At 39.1% G+C, this 18,206-nt stretch overlaps 1 protein-coding gene across 17 annotated transcripts in view; it reads left to right on the top strand.

Moving 5' to 3' along the window:
* The window catches only part of ROBO2 (roundabout guidance receptor 2), a 653,740-nt gene that overhangs the window by 507,435 nt on the left and 128,099 nt on the right, over positions 1 to 18,206 (top strand). For all 17 annotated transcript variants that reach the window (XM_075073141.1, XM_075073108.1, XM_075073151.1 and 14 more), the window contains 4 exons: positions 3,791 to 3,962; positions 8,362 to 8,567; positions 15,579 to 15,660; positions 16,384 to 16,549. In XM_075073141.1, coding sequence (XP_074929242.1) covers positions 3,791 to 3,962; positions 8,362 to 8,567; positions 15,579 to 15,660; positions 16,384 to 16,549 — 626 coding nt within the window. The remainder of the gene's footprint in view (positions 1 to 3,790; positions 3,963 to 8,361; positions 8,568 to 15,578; positions 15,661 to 16,383; positions 16,550 to 18,206) is intronic.

Here is an 18,206-nt window from a genome sequence, read left to right as displayed (position 1 = left end):
TTAATTACAAACCTGGAAAATTAATTACAATATTGAGAGACAGATCCCATAGGGTTAGAATGTTCTTTTTTGGCAAATAAAGGCAACATAAAATTGGTATCTTGATGTTTATAATCAAACTTTGAAATATAGCTCAATGTGATTCATTATACCCGCATGTTCTTAATTGAGCAACAATGAAACAACACAGGTTAACCAGGTTAATGTTACCATCCTAATATTAACTTTCTAGGTTTTGAAATAAGACATTGTTCCATTAAATAGCAAAGTATCCACTTGCTACATTTTATCATTGGAATGAAGAGTACAATACTTTGGCCACACCTAAGATTAACATGTGGGGACACTGTATCTTTGAGTGTTTACTCCTTGCCATTTGGACTTGCAATGCTTTCTTTGTCTCTGAGGGAATGTCTACACTGCATTTAAAATCTTGTGGTTGGCACATGCCAGCTGACTCAGGCTCCCACAGCTCAGGCTAAGGGGATATTTAATTGTGGTGTAGTCGTTCAGGTTTCGGCCTGCAGCCCAAGATCAGGGACTGTTGAACCTTGCAGGTTCCTAGAGCCCAGGCTCCAGCCCAAGCTAGGATGTGTACGCAGCAATTAAACAGCCTCTTAGCCTGAGCCAGGCGGGCCTGAGTCATCTGGCACGGTCGGGCCAGACACAGGTTTTTAATTGCACTGTAGACATACCCTTAGTCAAGAAACTATCTTCCTTGCAACACTGCTGTTAGTTTTATTGTAATATTGTGTAGAGCTAGTTAAGCTAACCCATTCCAGTGATTACAGGGAATTCTTCATCCTGGACCTATTCCTCCATCCTGTTTCACTAAGCACAGCCAGCTGGAAGGGAGGGGAGTAGTTCCCTCTGGAAAGATCCTTGTGCCAACTTGTGCATCAGCAGCTGGTCCTTTGTATTTGGTAGCCTTTCCCCCCAAAGCTTAACAGCAGTGCTCCAATGAAATGCAGCAGCTTAAAGCAGTGAATTTACTCTTACTAGTCTCTAGTTCCTAAACACTGTGGGCAAAATTAATCCCCGGGGTAACTCCATTACAGTCAATGGACATAAAGCCATTGAAGTCACTGGAGGTATGCCAGGGATGACTGTGGCCCTCTGTGGGCCAACATGTCACCATTAGGCCTGAATGAGCGACCAATTTAATTGAATCCACTTACTTTATTTTAAATTCTTTAAATTTACTCTGTGGTCAATTTATGGCAATTTATAATCCGTGGGGTCTGATCCTGAAGGGTGCTGAGCCTCATCAATTCCCACTGAAGTGTAGAATTCACTGGGGCCCAAGGCCCCTCAGGATTTGGCCCATGCTGAATAATCAAAGGAGAATGGTCACATAATCAGAAATGAATATTTTGAATGCAACAGTGAAAATGATTATAAACCCTGATTTGTACTAGCTTGTGTTGCCATCTACAAAACATCAAGATGGGTGATGAGTGGCTGCAAAACTCTGCCACATCAAAATTCTCACACAAGTGGGCTTTTATGCTCATTCTTCATTCAGTGCTTGCTTACACTACAGATCCTTGACCAATATAGCTATTCCAGCAGAGCTTTCTAATGTAGACACAGCATAAGCCGGCAGAAAGAGTTCTGCTGGCATTGTTACACCACCTCCCTGAATGACATTAGCTAAACCGACAGAAGCACTTTTCTGTTGACACAGTTGCATCTACACTGCCGATGAAGCCATGTCAGGTAGGAGGTGTGATTTTTTCCAAAACTACTCAGCATTAGCCTAACTTTGCTCCCATAGATGTCCATGGTAAAACTCCCATTAGCTCCATTTGGAACAGGTTTAGTCAACACTCAAAGCTTTTAAAAATCCCATCCTCCATGTTTAGGCAAACTTCGAAATCTTAACTGAACTTTTCCAAACTCCCATTATTAGAAAGCCAAACAAAACTACCTTACCCTAAAGTAGTGCTTTTCAAACTGTGGAGTGGGCCTCCCAAAGGAGGCATGAGAATGTGAATGTGTCAAGCAAGGGGAGGCCAGAGCTGTGTGCTATTCTCTTCTATTAAGAGCTCTGGCTGTCAGTCTCAGGTGGCTGGGGCTTGTGCAAAAGGGTCATGCACATCCAGGAGGTGGGGGGATAGGATGCAGGAGACAGCCGGAGCCCCACCACACAACCCCCAGAGTGACAGCTGGATCCCAAGCACTAGCTGGGTCTGGCTCTACTTCCTACCCACATCCCTCACCTGGTAGCAGGAGGACTCCACCTGTCAGCGCTGGGGTGACAGAAGCAGCACAGACGTAAGGGTGGCAATGGGGTGCTAAGTCCGCTGTGAAGTGATATTAAAAAATCATATTGCCACCCTCACTTCTGAGCTGCTGCTGGCACAGCATACCTATACAGCTGAGTAGCCAGCCAGCTGCTGCTGGTTTCTGCTCTCCCTTCAGAGCTGGGCAGCAGTATATATACTTGTGAGGGGCAGGGGGAGAGCATAAGCAACTATAGACACAAAGAAAGGGGGCACAATCAAATAAGTGTGAGACCCACTGTCCTAGAGTAATCAATAGCTAACAGTAGTGTTGCTGCAGTGTTTGGGTACGTCACTGGTGTTAACAATTGTAATATTTTTATAGGGGTTGGTTCAGTACTTGTTTTATTTAAGCTGGTTTATAAATCCATGAATCATCGTTCCATAACTATTATGGAGTTAGTTAATTCAGTTAGTTTTCCTCCTTTAAGTACTAACGTCTCATCATAACTCCTAAACCCTCCCCCCTACTCCCCTTTTCCATCTCCCTTCCCTCCCCCCTGTCACTTTCACTAACCTATCTTTCCCCAAGTGCTGTCTCTCACTCTTTCAACCCTTCTTTCCTCGCATCAAAGCCACTGTCAAATGTTATCACTTTTCCCTGGAAAATTTTCCCCCAGCTGCTAAAGCCCTGGTTCCTTGATTATCATTTTGCATTGATTACTGAATCTCCTCCACTCTATTTTCCCCAGTTCTCATCTTTCCCCCTCCAGTCCATTAAAAGGGCCTCAGCTAAAATAACCCACCCCCAATATAAATGTGCCACTCCCTCCTCAAAACTATCATCTCCTTGCCAATTTTCACATCAAATTTATTTTCCTTGTCCTCACCTACAAGGTTCCACACTGTCTGCCTCTTGTCTATGTCTCAGTTTTAATTTCCTTCTACTCCTCCTTTCACCTCCCATGCTCTGCCAATCCCTCTTTCTTTATGATCCCTTTGTGTCTTCCTGCCACTTCTGCTTCTATGCGTTGTTCATGCTGCCCCCTTTGCCAGGAACAGTATTCATTGCCAAACAATCTCACTCTGCTCTTTCAGATCACTACTCATAATTCATTCCTTTTAGATAGCTTTGTAATGTGCACTGTAGTGTTAACTCTTCCTGATGTAACACCCAGCTATTTATGTTATTACAATAAAGTTCAGAGTTACCAAGGTACACGTGAAACAAAGTCAGAACTAATGAGATACATATGAAACAAATCACCCGCATGTATTTGTTGAAATCTTCTTCCAAACCTCAACCCCTACTGGCAACACAATTGTCTGTCATAATTTCTCAATGATGCTGTGTCTAATTTAAACTGCAAGCTTCTCTAGGCAGGCAACATTACCTTATGATGTGTCTATAAAGCCCTATGCACACCTGTGATATTATATAAACATTAGCATTTTTTTCATTTGTGTTTGTACATAATGCTTGTAAAGAAAATTATTGTGCCCTCGACTGAGGGAAAAGCAATGTTCTTGTATTTGCACTGATGTGATTTGAATTGTCTCTACAGAATCTACTCTTTCCAAACCAGCCTCTCCAATCCAACAGTAGGTATTCAGTATCACCAACAGGCGACCTCACTATTACTAACATTCAACGATCTGATGCAGGCTACTACATTTGTCAGGCACTGACGGTTGCTGGGAGCATTTTAGCAAAAGCTCAACTGGAAGTTACTGATGGTGAGAAATCAGGATTTCTATTATTTTTTTTTAAACCAATAGCACCAAAGAATTAAAATATAATTTGTAAATATAGACATATCAGATAATGTAATTCATATTGGCAAACATATAGGATTCTACAAATTATGAATAATGCAAAAAGGACCTTGGTGCAGAGTCTTCTCCATGAACACAAAAACATGGAATACAGGTTTGCACATTATATGAATGTTTTGTACCTCTTTAAAACAATCAGTGAAAAGAGAGGGATTCACCAGCTCAGAATATAATTTGTGTTAAGCGACACTGTCCAATACAGTGAAACTGAAATTTAAGATGCCCGTATCCTAATCCAGAATGAGCAATGGATGGTTTTGTGGTAAAGCACTGAACAGCAACTCAGGAAAACTCAGTTCAATTCCCAGCTCCACAACAGACTTCTTCTGTTACCTTAGGGAAGTCGCTTTGAGACGTATTGTCATCTCATGAAAATTGGAATAACACCATTTAATCTACGACGCTATGTCTGTGCACATCAACTGAGGACCCTGGCCCTTAGTTTCTCTGTCTCTCATATCCCCGTTTGTAAAAAGAGGCCCATAATATTTCTTTACCCTCACGGGAGTGTTTTAAGGATAATTAATATTTGTGCTACGTTCAGATACTGCAGTGATAGGAATACGACAGATTGACAAATATTACAACACAATGTGATTTGTCACTAGTCATTTCCACATTTTGTTTCAGGAAAATACCTTAAATGCATTCTTTCCTACATAGTGCATATCTCTCTTTTTCGTTTGAGCCCATGAATCCTGTTAACATCAGTATGAGTTCTGTTCATGGATCTAGGGCAGAATAGTGCCTTTGTATTACTAGAGAAAATGGAGCTGAAATTCCTATTTGCCTAGCAGGTCATCGCATTCCCAGGCCTTATTATTCCCTATTTAACCCAGTCATTAAATATCTCCTGACAGACTTGAATGAATTTTTGCCATTAAAACTGTTGTTACATGCACAGATCCACTATTACAGCACCATCAGAGACCTGCCTATATCATGAAAGTTTGAGAAGATGTCTAATTCTGAATAATCTGGCTTTTCACAAAAGCATATTAATCGCAAGTGACAGGTAGAGAGGTTCAGACACACGCTATAGAGGTTTGAGCATGAATTTGATGCCTTTTTTCCTGTTGTTTTCCAAAAGCTGTCTATATTTCTGTGTCAAGGAAAGATAATTTCTTCCTTATCCTTGCATCTTTACAAGCACGCACTGCATTTCCTTAAAGTAGTTTCTAAGAGATTAAAGTCTAACCTTCACTCTGTGACCTCTTTAAGTCTTCTCTTTCTCTTACTCTCTATGACAAAATGATGCATTTTCATACAATTCAAATTTACATGTAGATTAAAAGGTCATTTAAAATTAATGGAAAGGCAGTATTTTTTAATATCTGTCCACGGCGCTGTCTGATTCAATGCCATGGCTGTGATTGGAATAAATAGAACATACAAACATTGGCTGATAGGACATTGAGCTGTTAATGGTTGCACCTGCTGTTGCTGCAGAGATTTACTGCAACTGGGCTGAAAGGAGCAAGTCAGGTTCAAGGATATCAGTGATGAGAAATTCTTCCTTTAGACAGACAAGGCCTCTGGTCCTTCTTAATCTTTATTTATTTCTCTGTATGAAACAAGAAATCATAATTGACCTCTTCTGCATCTGCATCAGCTTATGCAGCCAGTCAACAGAAAAAGCTCATTAAGGTGTCCATGGCAAAAAGCAAACTCAGCTTGAACTAATTACATTCAAAGGTACTTAGCATTCTACATTCCTTAAGGAAGCATTCAATGGTGCCTGTATGACTAAAGGAATGAAAAACCTGCATTCTTCAAATATCTCCCAGAACCTGAAAGTCAGGACACTCACTGTAATATAATACAAGATGATTTTATAGAAATATGAATTCATTATTGAGTTGAGGGGTGGATGAAGGTCATGAAGAATGTTCAAATAGAGTATTTTGCAATTGTGATTTTATAAATAAAGGTACCACTGTATCATAGATAATTTTTGGCATTGCCTTTAGTTAGGGAATTAAGCATAAATATCTATGCGTCTGACGAAGTGGGTATTCACCCACGAAAGCTTATGCTCCAATACGTCTGTTAGTCTATAAGGTTAGTCTTTGTTACTTTTTACAGATCCAGACTATCACGGCTACCCCTCTGATACTAAATATTCCTTGTCAGCTCATGCTGAGTATAGGTTATAGAAGTTAATGTTTTTATCAGTAGAGAAATGTAATTTCAGGGTTTAAAAATATATTAAAATATAAACATTTCAAATATTAGCCATATATTTAAGCATTAGCTTTCCAGTTTTTGGCTGGTGGTTTCAGTTTTATTCCATAGCCCAGAATTTTTCTGTTTGGCTAATGATTTAATAATAGTGGCAAGCCATCATTTTCATTTTGAACACAGTTTTGTTTGATCCCAGAGTAATTTGGATTCAATTGAAATTCCAATACAGTATTCAATTCTGCATATGTCATGTGCAGAAAAACAAGTGCTTAATTATACCATATATAGCAGTGTTTCAGTTGTTACATTTTTGCACTTAGACATCTTCACTGGAAATATTTTTTACTCAAGTGTTCCTATGAGAAAAGATTACTTGCTGTGATGAAATGTGCTGAGTTGAGTGATAATTTTGCTGATTATGGACTGTGCTGAGAGCTTTCGATATATTTGAAATTCAAATCCTATACTATCTTGAAAGATCATCACATAAATCCAGAGTCTAACTCACATCTAGAAAAGTAACATCATTCAAAAAAAAAAATGAGAAAGTCTTTGCAATCTTTCAAAAGCAAAGGTAAGCATGCAGCTCAGAGTCTTGTAACAGCAGGTCATTCAAATAAACTATAAGCTTCCATTTAACTGTGTGTCTGTGTGATATAGAGAGAATAATATGCAATTAGTAATTTATTCCATAAATTTAGCCTCTTTTTTGTGCACAGAATATTCAGAAGTAAATCTCAATTTCCCCTAATCAATTCATTATTCATAATTATTGATTGATCTTTTTGGCCACTGTGTATTTTTTTTACTCTATGGATTAGTCACAAATAGTTCTCTGTGAGTATCCAGCTCTCTGTACTTGAAATTCAAGTTGTATTGCTTAGTTGTGACTAGTCAGATAAGGCACATGATCTTGTTTCCATCACTAGATTACATGCATATGTGAATGCTTTCAAATACTAATTTTAAGTTCAGTTTTCATGAATGTGTGCACATACGACTTTGAAGTTCACTTTTCGTGAATATTCATACCAGTATAGCTCAATCACACACGTTTGTACAAAATGAACACAAAAGGGTTTATGCTTGGACAAAACAAATAACCTAAAAATTAGAGCAACCATTCATGGATTTTTTACCGTATTTGTCCATCTTTGAGATAGAGAGACCCTCAGACATATACAGACATTTTTCCAAAGCGCTGCTCAAGTATTGGTTCCTGATTCACTGAGAGACCTATATCATGGGAATCCTGACTATATATTTAAATAACTGACAAACACAGAAGAATTGAGAAACATTTTACAGAAGATTTACAAGTCATAGAATTGAAGACAATACAGTTGTTCACAGATCACTGGAAGTCCTAAGTGTTCATTTAACCTTTAGCCTTAGTGTCATGGAAACCTGTAGTAGTCTTTCACCCATAACACTCTTGAAAATGAAGATTCCTTCTGGCCAGGAGACTTTCAATTACTTTATTGATCAAACCCATTTAAAAGATTATGAGCTACTCATTTGGGCAGTAAAAAAACTAATTAGATGCCAAAGAGCAATATCTAAAAAACAATAAGCTTTTAAAATACTTAGATTGCTGCCCATAAAACAAGGCAATGAGTTGCTATGTCTGGGCTCTGGGACCCTCCCCCCTCGCTGGGTCCTAGAGCTCAGGGTTGAGCCTGAATGTCTACACTGCAATTTACATCTGCATCAGCTGACATGGGCCAGCCAGGGGTGTTTTATTGCAGAGTAGACATACCCTGACGCAAATAAGTGTGATAATCTTTCAATGTTTGTTAATAGCAAACTCATATCTAGGTATCATTTTATTGTAACTAAGGACAACCCTTTTAAATATGTAAATCAAACATCTCATTTGTTGGTGCATGAATGCATAGTGAGCATTGCAGAAATTAGCATTTTCAACGTCCCTGGATATCATACAGGATTTTCTTAAAATCTGTATTCTGTTATAGACTCATAGACTCATAGACTTTAAGGTCAGAAGGGACCATTATGATCATCTAGTCTGACCTCCTGCACAATACCAGATACTAACTGCTAAACATGATTTTTAAAAGTAGAGCAGTTCAGTAATTGTTGTGTTTTCATTTAGTTTTGACAGATAGGCCTCCACCCATCATTCTCCAAGGTCCAGCCAATCAGACGTTGGCAGTAGATGGGACAGCTTTGTTGAAGTGTAAGGCCACTGGCGACCCACTTCCTATTATTAGCTGGTTAAAAGAAGGATTCACATTCCTGGGCAGAGATCCTAGAACATCAATACAGGAGCAGGGAACCTTGCAGATTAAAAGTCTACGCGTGAGTACTAATACGAATGAATCTTCGTTGGGACTGGGTCATTACTGAGCTGGTGAGGAGTCCCCATTAAACAGGCATCCTTATCTTCAAAGTTGACATGTCCCTCCATTAAGAATAATGTCTTTCAACAGCAAGCTTTCATTGGGCAAAATTCTCTGCAAGAGAAATAAAAAAGGGAGATATGATTTAGCGTTGCTGTAGAGGGTTCAGGTAACACATTAGGATACAGACAAAATGTGTTAGAACATAGTACCCAGCAGTAGGGGCTGGTCAAGCTTCACTCCATGCAGGAGAAGGGAGCAAGGACTAGTCTCCATCTCCATCTCATCATGAGGCTGGATGCCAGTTCATTCAAAGTTGCAAGTCAGAGCAGCCTCATTTGTTCCAGCTGATAATTGTCTCCCTGGAGGTGTTACCGCAGCCAAGGATTCCTAGACTGCAGCCAGGCTTTGGCTACTCCCTCCCCTACCAGATCCACTACATGAGGGCCTGGAAGAAGGAGATACCCTGTAGCTGGCTATGCTGGTTCTGTGCTATGTGTATTGGTGTTTCCCCTGCTGCTTGGTTAGGGTAATAGTTCATCCCTGTTTGGTACAGGGCATGGAACACTGTCCGGCCAGTGTGGTTTTGAGGTATGTGAAAATCAGATGCCCTGAATTTTAGAAGGGAGAAGAGACAAAATGAAAAGTTGTCAATATGAGATTTGATCTGAAATGAAATTCTGGTTCCCTTGATTGCCTCTCGTCAAATATTTTAAATGACTTTTTATCTAAAATAAAATAAAATAAAAGCACTATATGTTTGAAGTATGTTTATTTTCCAAAGTTTATAAATTTAATTAATTTAGAATTTAATTAATAGGCCATTTTCTTATATAATTGGGTCCATTCCTGCAGCCTGTAGTCATGCCTGTGATCCTTATACATGCAGATTGGTACTCCTTTCTTAAATAAATGAGGACTGTATTCAAAATCTGCTGTTTACAAGGCTTTATAAGAAAGCAAAAATAAAACAAAACAAAATAAATAACCCTGAATGAAGTGACAAAGTGTAGTTTTGTGTGCATACACAGACTTAATTATGGAATCAGATACACGTGGTAGATGTAAGTTATGCCAGCTGCAGTGGTCCCAGCAGGTATTGTGTGCTCATTTAAAGTAGCTTTCTGGCTACTTTATTCTGCTGTGCAGATCACGGATAGAGGATTGATTCTTTGATATATCTATACTCTCATAGAGTAGTTGGCATTCAAAAGGCAAAATTTACCAACAATTTAACATATTGATATCTGAGATAACACTATTGTCTTATTTAGAGTACAAACAAAATCTGCTGTATCTTGTTGGTAAATGTTATCTTGCTAATGACAACCTTTGTGTAGATGTATGTATTTATGTATAATATATAAAGTATAGAGATACTCATTATAGATATCCAAATATATAATACATATGGTGCAGGAAGTAAATATAGTTATATTATACATTAATTGTTTAAAAATAATTTCAGGAAATATTTAATTTCATCAGCACTAATGCTTATACTTAGTTTGATCATGAAAAAAAAGATAATCTGCAGAACTATAAAGAACAAGAAATGAGCAGCCATTTAGTTTTCTGCCAACATCTCATCAGTGATCATAAATGAATTGTTAACCTCCTTGGAATAAAATGGAATTTATTAAAAAATTTATGCTAGTTTTCCTTGAGTAAACAATTTATCCTCCTCTCTGGGTTAAAGGCGGTCTTGGGCCATGAAGGTTAATGCATTTTTACTGTAGAGCTGAATTAAACAGTGTGGTTGAATAGGCAAGATTCCCCAGTAGTGTTAGAAAGCAGCAATTAAAGGTGGGAGCTTGGTGATTTCAAACAAACTTTCAGAGCATTGATGATGGGCTTCTGTGGAGTGTCCATGAGGCAGAAACTCATGGGATGCCTGCCTCCATGCAGTTATACAAACAGTAAAATACTTGTTGAATCGTGCCAGCACATTAATGTCTTTGTTAGAGGCACATGATCTGTAAAGGAGAAAAGAAATACTGGGAGGGGGTAGGAAAATCTGGCATTAAGTGTGACTTTAAAAGACATGGAGCTTTTATTGATCCTTGAGTGGCTCATTGTTTAATACCCATTTTCCTTTAAGGCTCAGAAAGATACACCTTAAACTTTCTCAGTGCAGTAGCACGCATTATTTGAATCAGACACACCATAAGACTCAACACCATAAATTGGTTTAAACTATGGTTGTCGATTAATTGCAGTTAACTCATGCAATTAACTAAAAAAAAATTGTGATTAAAAAGTTAATCGCAATTAATCACAGTTTTAATCACACTGTTGAACAATAGAATCCCAATTGAAATTTATTAAATATTTTTGGATGTTTTTCTACATTTTCAAATATATTGACTTGAATTACTGTGCAGAATACAAAGTGTACACTGCTCACTTTCTATTATTATTGATTACAAATATTTGCACTGTAAAAATGATAAAAGAAATAGTATTTTTCAATTTACCTCATACAAGTGCTGTAGTGCAATCTCTTTATTGTGGAAATGCAACTTACAAATGTAGATTTTTTTGTTATATAAATGCACTCAAAAACAAAAGAATGTAAAACTTTATGGCGTACAAGTCCACTGAGTCCTGCTTCTTGTTCAGCCAACTACTAAGACAAACAAGTTTGTTTACATTTACAGGAGATAACGCTGCCCACTTCTTATTTACAATGCCATCTGAAAGTGAGAACAGGTGTGTTCGCATGGCACTTTTGTAACTGGCATTGCAAGGATTTACATGCTAACTATGATAAATATTTGTATGTCACTTCATGCTTTGACCACCGTTCCAGAGGACATGCTTCCATGCTGATGGTGCTCATTTAAAAAAAATCATGTGTTAATTAAGTTTGTGACTGAACTCCTTGGGGGAGAATTGTATGTCTCCTGATCTGTTTTACCCCCATTCTGCCAAGTATTTCATGTTATTGTAGAATCGGATGCTGACCCAGCACGTGTTAGATTTAAGAACACTTTCACTGCAGATTTGACAAAACACAAAGGTGGTACCAATGTGAGATTTCTAAAGACAGATACAACACTTGACCCAAGGTTTAAGAATCTGAAATGCCTTCCAAATCTGAGAGGGACGACTTATGGAGCATGCTTTCAGATGTCTTAAAAGTGCAACACTCCAGTGCAGAAACTACAGAACCTGAAGCACGCAAAAAGAAAATCCACCTTCTGCTTGTGGCATCTGAGTCATGATGATGAAAATGAATATGTGATGATCCGCACTGTTTTGGATCGTCATTGAGCAGAACCCATCATCAGAATGGATGCATGTCCTCTGGAATGTTGGTTGACATGAAGGGACAAATGAACCTTTAGCATATCTGGCATATAAATATCTTGCAATGCCAGCAATGACAGTAGCATTCAAATGACTTTTCTCACTTTCAGGAGACATTGCAAACAAGAAGCGGGCAGCATTTTCTCTTGTCTATGTAAATAAACTTGTTTGTCTGAGCAATCTGAACAAGAAGCAGGACTGAGTGGAATTGTAGACTCTAAACTTTACATTGTTTTATTTTTGAATTTTTTTTGGTACATAATTCTACATTTGTAAGTTCAACTTTCATGATAAAGAGATTGCACTATAGTACTTGTAATGTGGGTATTGAAAATTACTATTTCTTTTGTTTTCTTACAGTGCAAATATTTGTAATAAAAAATAAATATAAAGTAAGCACTGTACACTTTTTATTCTGCATTGTAGTTAAAATCAATATATTTGAAAATGTAAAAAACATCCAAAAATATTTAAATAAATGGTATTTTATTATTGTTTAACAGCACAATTAATTGCAATTATTTTTTTTAATCGCTTGACAGCCCTGGTTTACACGGGAAGCTGCAACTTTTATGAATTAAAGTCTTCTGTTAAGGCTACCACAGCAACAAAGAGTCCAGTCCGAACTGAAGTCCTTTAGACAGGACCAATCTCAGGGCAGGCTACAATTAGCTCCCCTTCACCATAACCAACCAACCGAGATTTTGGCATCTTACCAAAATAATTGTCACTGCCCTTATTGCATACAAGTGTTCACTGTATAAGTCGAGGTAACTCATTGCAGTACATCTAATGGGTATGGTCCTTCTCCTTAGCTCAATGCCGATATTTACTCTGGAGCCCCTACATCACCTTGCTCATGCTTAGTAACAACCACACTGGACCCCAGGCCAAAGTTGTGATAAACCTTGAATGTGAATCTACACAATTCCCCTATGTGCCAAGTATCCCAGTTGCTGTGAGGAAGTGGAAAAAAATTCCATACCCATGTCAATGGTGACAAGAAAATTCCTTCTCTGCTCCAAAAAAGCCACTTGCTTATTATTCATAGCTTGCCCAGAAACCCAGTGTTAACCAGGGAAAGGAGGGAAAGTGCTTAATGACGATCATAATCCATCCATATATTCAGATTTTCAGTTGTCTCCCTCCATGTCCTTAAAAGCAGCCAGTTGGCCGAAGTCATTGGGAGGAGGTGGCTGATCCACAAACTATGTAGAACAGGGATAGGCAAACTTTTTGGCCTGAGGGCCACATTAGGTTTCTGAAATTGTATGGAGGGCCTGTTAAGGGAGGCTGTGCCTCCCCAGACAGCCAGGTGTGGCCCAGCCCTACCCCCATCTGACCCCCTCTGCTTCTCACCCCCTGACAGCCCCCCCGGGACTCCTGCCCCATCCAACCCCCCCATTCCCTGACAGCTCCCCGGGACCCCTGCCCCATCACCCTCGGAACCCCTTCCCACCCCCCCACTGCCCAATCCTACCCCTCCTCTCATTCCTGACTGCCCTCCAGAACACCTACCCCATCCAATCACCCCTTCTCCCTGTCCTCTGACCGCCCCAGAACCCTTGCCCGACTGCCCCCCCATCCAACCCCTCTCCTTCCTGACTGCCCCTCTGAGATTACTGCCCCATCCAGACACCCCTTCTCCCTGTCCCCTGACCGCCCCAGAACCCTTGCCCGACTGCCCCCCCATCCAACCCCTCTCCTTCCTGACTGCCCCTCTGAGATTACTGCCCCATCCAGACACCCCTTCTCCCTGTCCCCTGACCGCCCCAGAACCCTTGCCCGGACTGCTCTCCACCATCCCAGCTAACCCCCCCGACTGGTCCCCCAGGACCCCTGCCCCCATTCAACCCCCCTATTCCCTACCCTCTGACTGCCCTGCCCCCACTCACACCCCTGACCATCACCCTGAACTCCCCTGCCATATATCCAACCCCCCACCTTGCTCCCTGCCCCCTTATCACACTGCCTGGAGCACTGGTGGGTGGCAGCGCTACAGCCGTGCTGCCCAGAGCACCAGGACAGGCCACGGCACATTTTGAATATTTCAGCTTTTATCAGAGAGTCTCTCTGAGTCAAGGCAGCTGAATCATCTTAAAATTCAGGCCATGCTTATACAAATCTACTAAACAGTTACATCACTAATTACCTGTCGTGCCCTGTCCATAACAATAGTATACTGCAGAGATAATGTGTCAGAAGCAGAAAGTGCCAACACAATTCAAACATGATAAACTTCAAAATCAATTAAAATATATATCAGCAGATATTGTAAAGAGCATCTTGCTGATTTGCCTCAACAGCCATCTGGAAAATCAAGCTATGAGCACATTGATTTCAGTTCCAATTTAATATAGTTCAGAGCACACACATACTATTCCCTTACAGTCCAATAAACCATTTTGGATTTAGCCCTATATCCACTGAGATGTTCCAATGCAGTCTTCCCCCAGTGAATATAATTCTTCTCTCATATCATCAGAGTCAGCACTCTCCCCACTCCATTTCCATCTCTAGGCTAACGTGCTTTACACACAGCAGGTTGGGGGCTTCTGAGTAGACTACACACTGTTGGCCAACTGTGGTATTCTATTGATCTCAATCGATTTCCCCAGACCAAACATCAGGTCTCATTCATAGTATCCCTTAGCCTTCAAAGTGAGAAATAACATAACATCAGGGGAAATCAGTGTGATGGGGAAAAAAATAAAAAGAAGTGGGGGGAAATAACTCTAATAGTGTCAATGTGACCACAAACAATTTCCCCAAATAAACTCTGCATGTCTGGATCATTTATGTGAATATAATGCTTTTCATCCCAAAACAGTTCTCAAACCCCAGACATACAGTGCCACTGAAATGCACACACACCATCACTGAAACCCCTCTGGTGTGGAAGGCAGCTGCTAGCTCATCAACAGGCTCACTCCACTCTGCATAAAAGTGGAGAGGGAAGAGGGAAATTTGGCCTAGGCCACTGACCCAGCCTTACCCTTTAGAAAATGTTATGCATGAGGGCTTTAATAGCCATACTAACTAGACAGGACTGGTTTTAAAGTCTCATCTAAAAAGACCCATACATGATAAACTACATAGTAATACTTCCTCTACAACAGAAGAATAAAAGGAGGTGAGACAACCCTGCTGGGATTGGAAACTGTAAATCAAGGCAGGGATTATGAAACTGAAGCTTAATCTCCTCTGAGAAGTGAAATCTGTACCTATTTCACAATTTAGACACACTTTAAATTATAATTTCGGTCACATCTATGTTATGTTGTATTTTTACTGGAATTCACCTGGATCTTCCTTCATATATAAAAAAAACATCGGTGACATGTTTTAAATTAACCATTCTGTAATACCCATACCCTGTACCAATGACATTAACAATATGAGAATTAGAATAATGGGTGGGGGGGGGGAGAAAAGAGAGTGGAAACTATTAAGAGCAAGTAATCTTATTATAGTTTGCTAAAAGTAAGCCACCATTAAATGATTATTTGAGAAATGTCTGGTGTCCTTTAGTGATGTACAATGTAGGTTAAGTCCTTCTTATTTTACATCAAGAAATAATCAAAAAAAATTGAGAGAATTATGCCACCTTATGTTAAAGGTTTGTCAAAAATGCTCTTAACCATTTTTGTATTACTAGATATCTGACACTGGCACTTACACATGTGTGGCCACAAGTTCAAGTGGGGAGACATCCTGGAGCGCTGTGCTAGAGGTGACAGGTAAGTCATGTCAGAGGCTTGTTGTTCTCTTGGCTTGTATTCACTGTATTATAGCAGATGTGTTTTAAAGGAAACCAGGATTGAGACTACTATATTTTTTGGTGGAAAGGCTGGATATCTTCACGTGACTTAGATTTTGGTATTATTATTTCTAAATCTCCATTGATGGTACAATCAGTTGTATTAGTATCAAGGCACATTGGAAAGCTATATCTAGTCTAAAGTGGAGTACCAACAAACTAACTGTTTCCATGCAAGAAGGCCCTTATGGCCATGAAGAATCCCATTGAAGTCACTGGGGCTTCATGTGGGGTGAAAGACTCTACCTAAATGGAGATCCTTTTGTAGGATTGGGGGTTTTCTCATGCCTTCTATTGACTGATGACATTTTAGGTGAAACTATTCCAGCTATTAAAAAATAAATAAAGTAGACTAGGCTGTCTGCCTTCTCCCCTCCCTTTTCTCTATTGTTGTTGCTTTCTTTGGTTTCTTTTATGAGCTAAAGCTTCTATAACAACCGACAGCCAATCATCCAGTAACATAAACCTCTAAATGTAAACCTGACTCTCTGTTGTTATTGTTAAGTTAGGTCAGTAAGTGCTGGGCCATTGTGCTGACTGTCATAAATTATTTGTATAGTTTTTTATTTTTGCTCTCCTTTTTTAAAATCAAATTGTGCAGTCAAGGATAAAAGTTAACTATTTTTTTATTTACCCCTTACAGAGTCTGGTGGAGCAACAATCAGTAAAAATTATGATTTGAATGAACTTCCTGGGCCACCATCCAAACCCCAGGTCACTGATGTTACTAAGAACAGTGTCACCTTGTCCTGGCAGCCAGGCACACCTGGAAGCTTACCAGCTAGTGCATATATCATTGAGGCTTTTAGGTATGTGAAAATTTCTACTTCTAATCTCTTTCCTTTCTAATTTTGTTTTAATCCTAGTGTTAACTATGTTCCTGGTATGATGGTACCTGTGTGGACATCTGCAAATTCAATTAACTCACTAAAGGCCTTATCTTTGATGACATGGAGTTCATTCTTAATCTTCAAGAATTTCTCCTTTTTATTATTAACCACCTATTTCTTAATAAAACTTTTAGAGAAGCACTAGACTATTTCTTCAGGTCAGCAAAAGCATAGCTTGACTAAGCATTCACTGATCTGTTACTTTTTTCTTAATCCCTAGAGAGGGTAGCTCAGTGGTTTGAGCATTGGTCTGCTAAGTCCAGGGTTGTGAGTTCAGCCCTTGAGGGGGCCACTGAGGGATTTGGGGTAAAATCAGTACTTGGTTCTGCTAGTGAAAGCAGGGGGCTGGACTCAATGACTTTTCAAGGTCCCTTCCAGTTCTGGGAGATAGGATATCTCCATTATTATTATTATTTTTAATCCTGATCATCACTGAGAGTTTCAAATGAGAATGTTGACATTCAAATTGGACAGCGTGAGAGGAGGTAGTTTAATTAGGGTTGGGCAAAACAGACTTAAAAAAAAAAGTTAATAATAGATTTCCCTAAACCTTGAACATGTTGGGATGTTTAGTCTTAAAGCAGAACCTAAAAACAAAAAACAAAAACACCTTTTGAAATTCTAGTATGATGCCATATGGAATAAAATATATCATTTAAAAAACAAACATCTGATCATTTAGAGCTTGATCCTACAAGTCTGACACTGATCAGAGCTGAGGAGCTGAGCACCTCACAGGTGTGCACAGTATTTTGCAGGACTGAGCTCTTAGGTCACAATTCAGGAAGTTACTTAAATCAATGGGTTACTTGTGTGCTTCAAATTAGGGTCATGTTTAAGGACCTTCCTGAATCAGAGTCTTAAAGTGAAAGAAAAGGAGTAAATATATTTTTCCTTTTAGTTAGCATGGTAGTCTATGGTCATCTAAAATATGTACAGTAACAGCTCAAAAGGCTACAATGATGACTACTCATCCTTCTACATAAATATCTATGTGCCATTTCTAAAATATGCAAATAATTGTTTTCCGTAAAAATGGTAACTTCCAGTATGTCTTTTGACTTATATGAAAATAGTGACTACCTTTAATAAGCCCAAATGGAAAAGACAGAAGAACTTTCTAATGAATAATATACAAACGACAGCTATGAAATGAAATCCTCTCTTTATCCTTAGCAAAAGTTTCCATTTGTCTTTACATAAGCTGCAGTGACATCCCACTGATGACTAAAAATCACCATATATTCATAGGGGGCTGTTTTTAACAATCACACTTGAGATCATTACAGATGCAAGTGCTATATTCTGTTTATAGGACAGTCCAGCTGAAAACATAAGCACAGGAAAATATATTCATGCATTTTTCGTTTACAGATGTGTTTTCGAAAGCATCAAAAGTAATTTTACAGATGGATTTAATTCAAGGAGAACACATTCTTTTAGCAAGACAATTTATTTGCATAATTTACCCTGTAGTATAGAAAGTTATTCTTTTAACAGGTTTATTATTTTCATACATTTGTTCAAGAGGACCCCATTTATCATTCAAATTTACTTTTCCACTTTTCTATATCTG

The sequence above is a fragment of the Chelonoidis abingdonii genome, chromosome 1 (genome assembly GCF_003597395.2).
Source record: "Chelonoidis abingdonii isolate Lonesome George chromosome 1, CheloAbing_2.0, whole genome shotgun sequence".
Classification (NCBI taxonomy): domain Eukaryota; kingdom Metazoa; phylum Chordata; order Testudines; family Testudinidae; genus Chelonoidis; species Chelonoidis abingdonii.
Note: the sequence above shows the minus strand (reverse complement) of the source record. Positions and strands in the feature narration are given on the sequence as shown.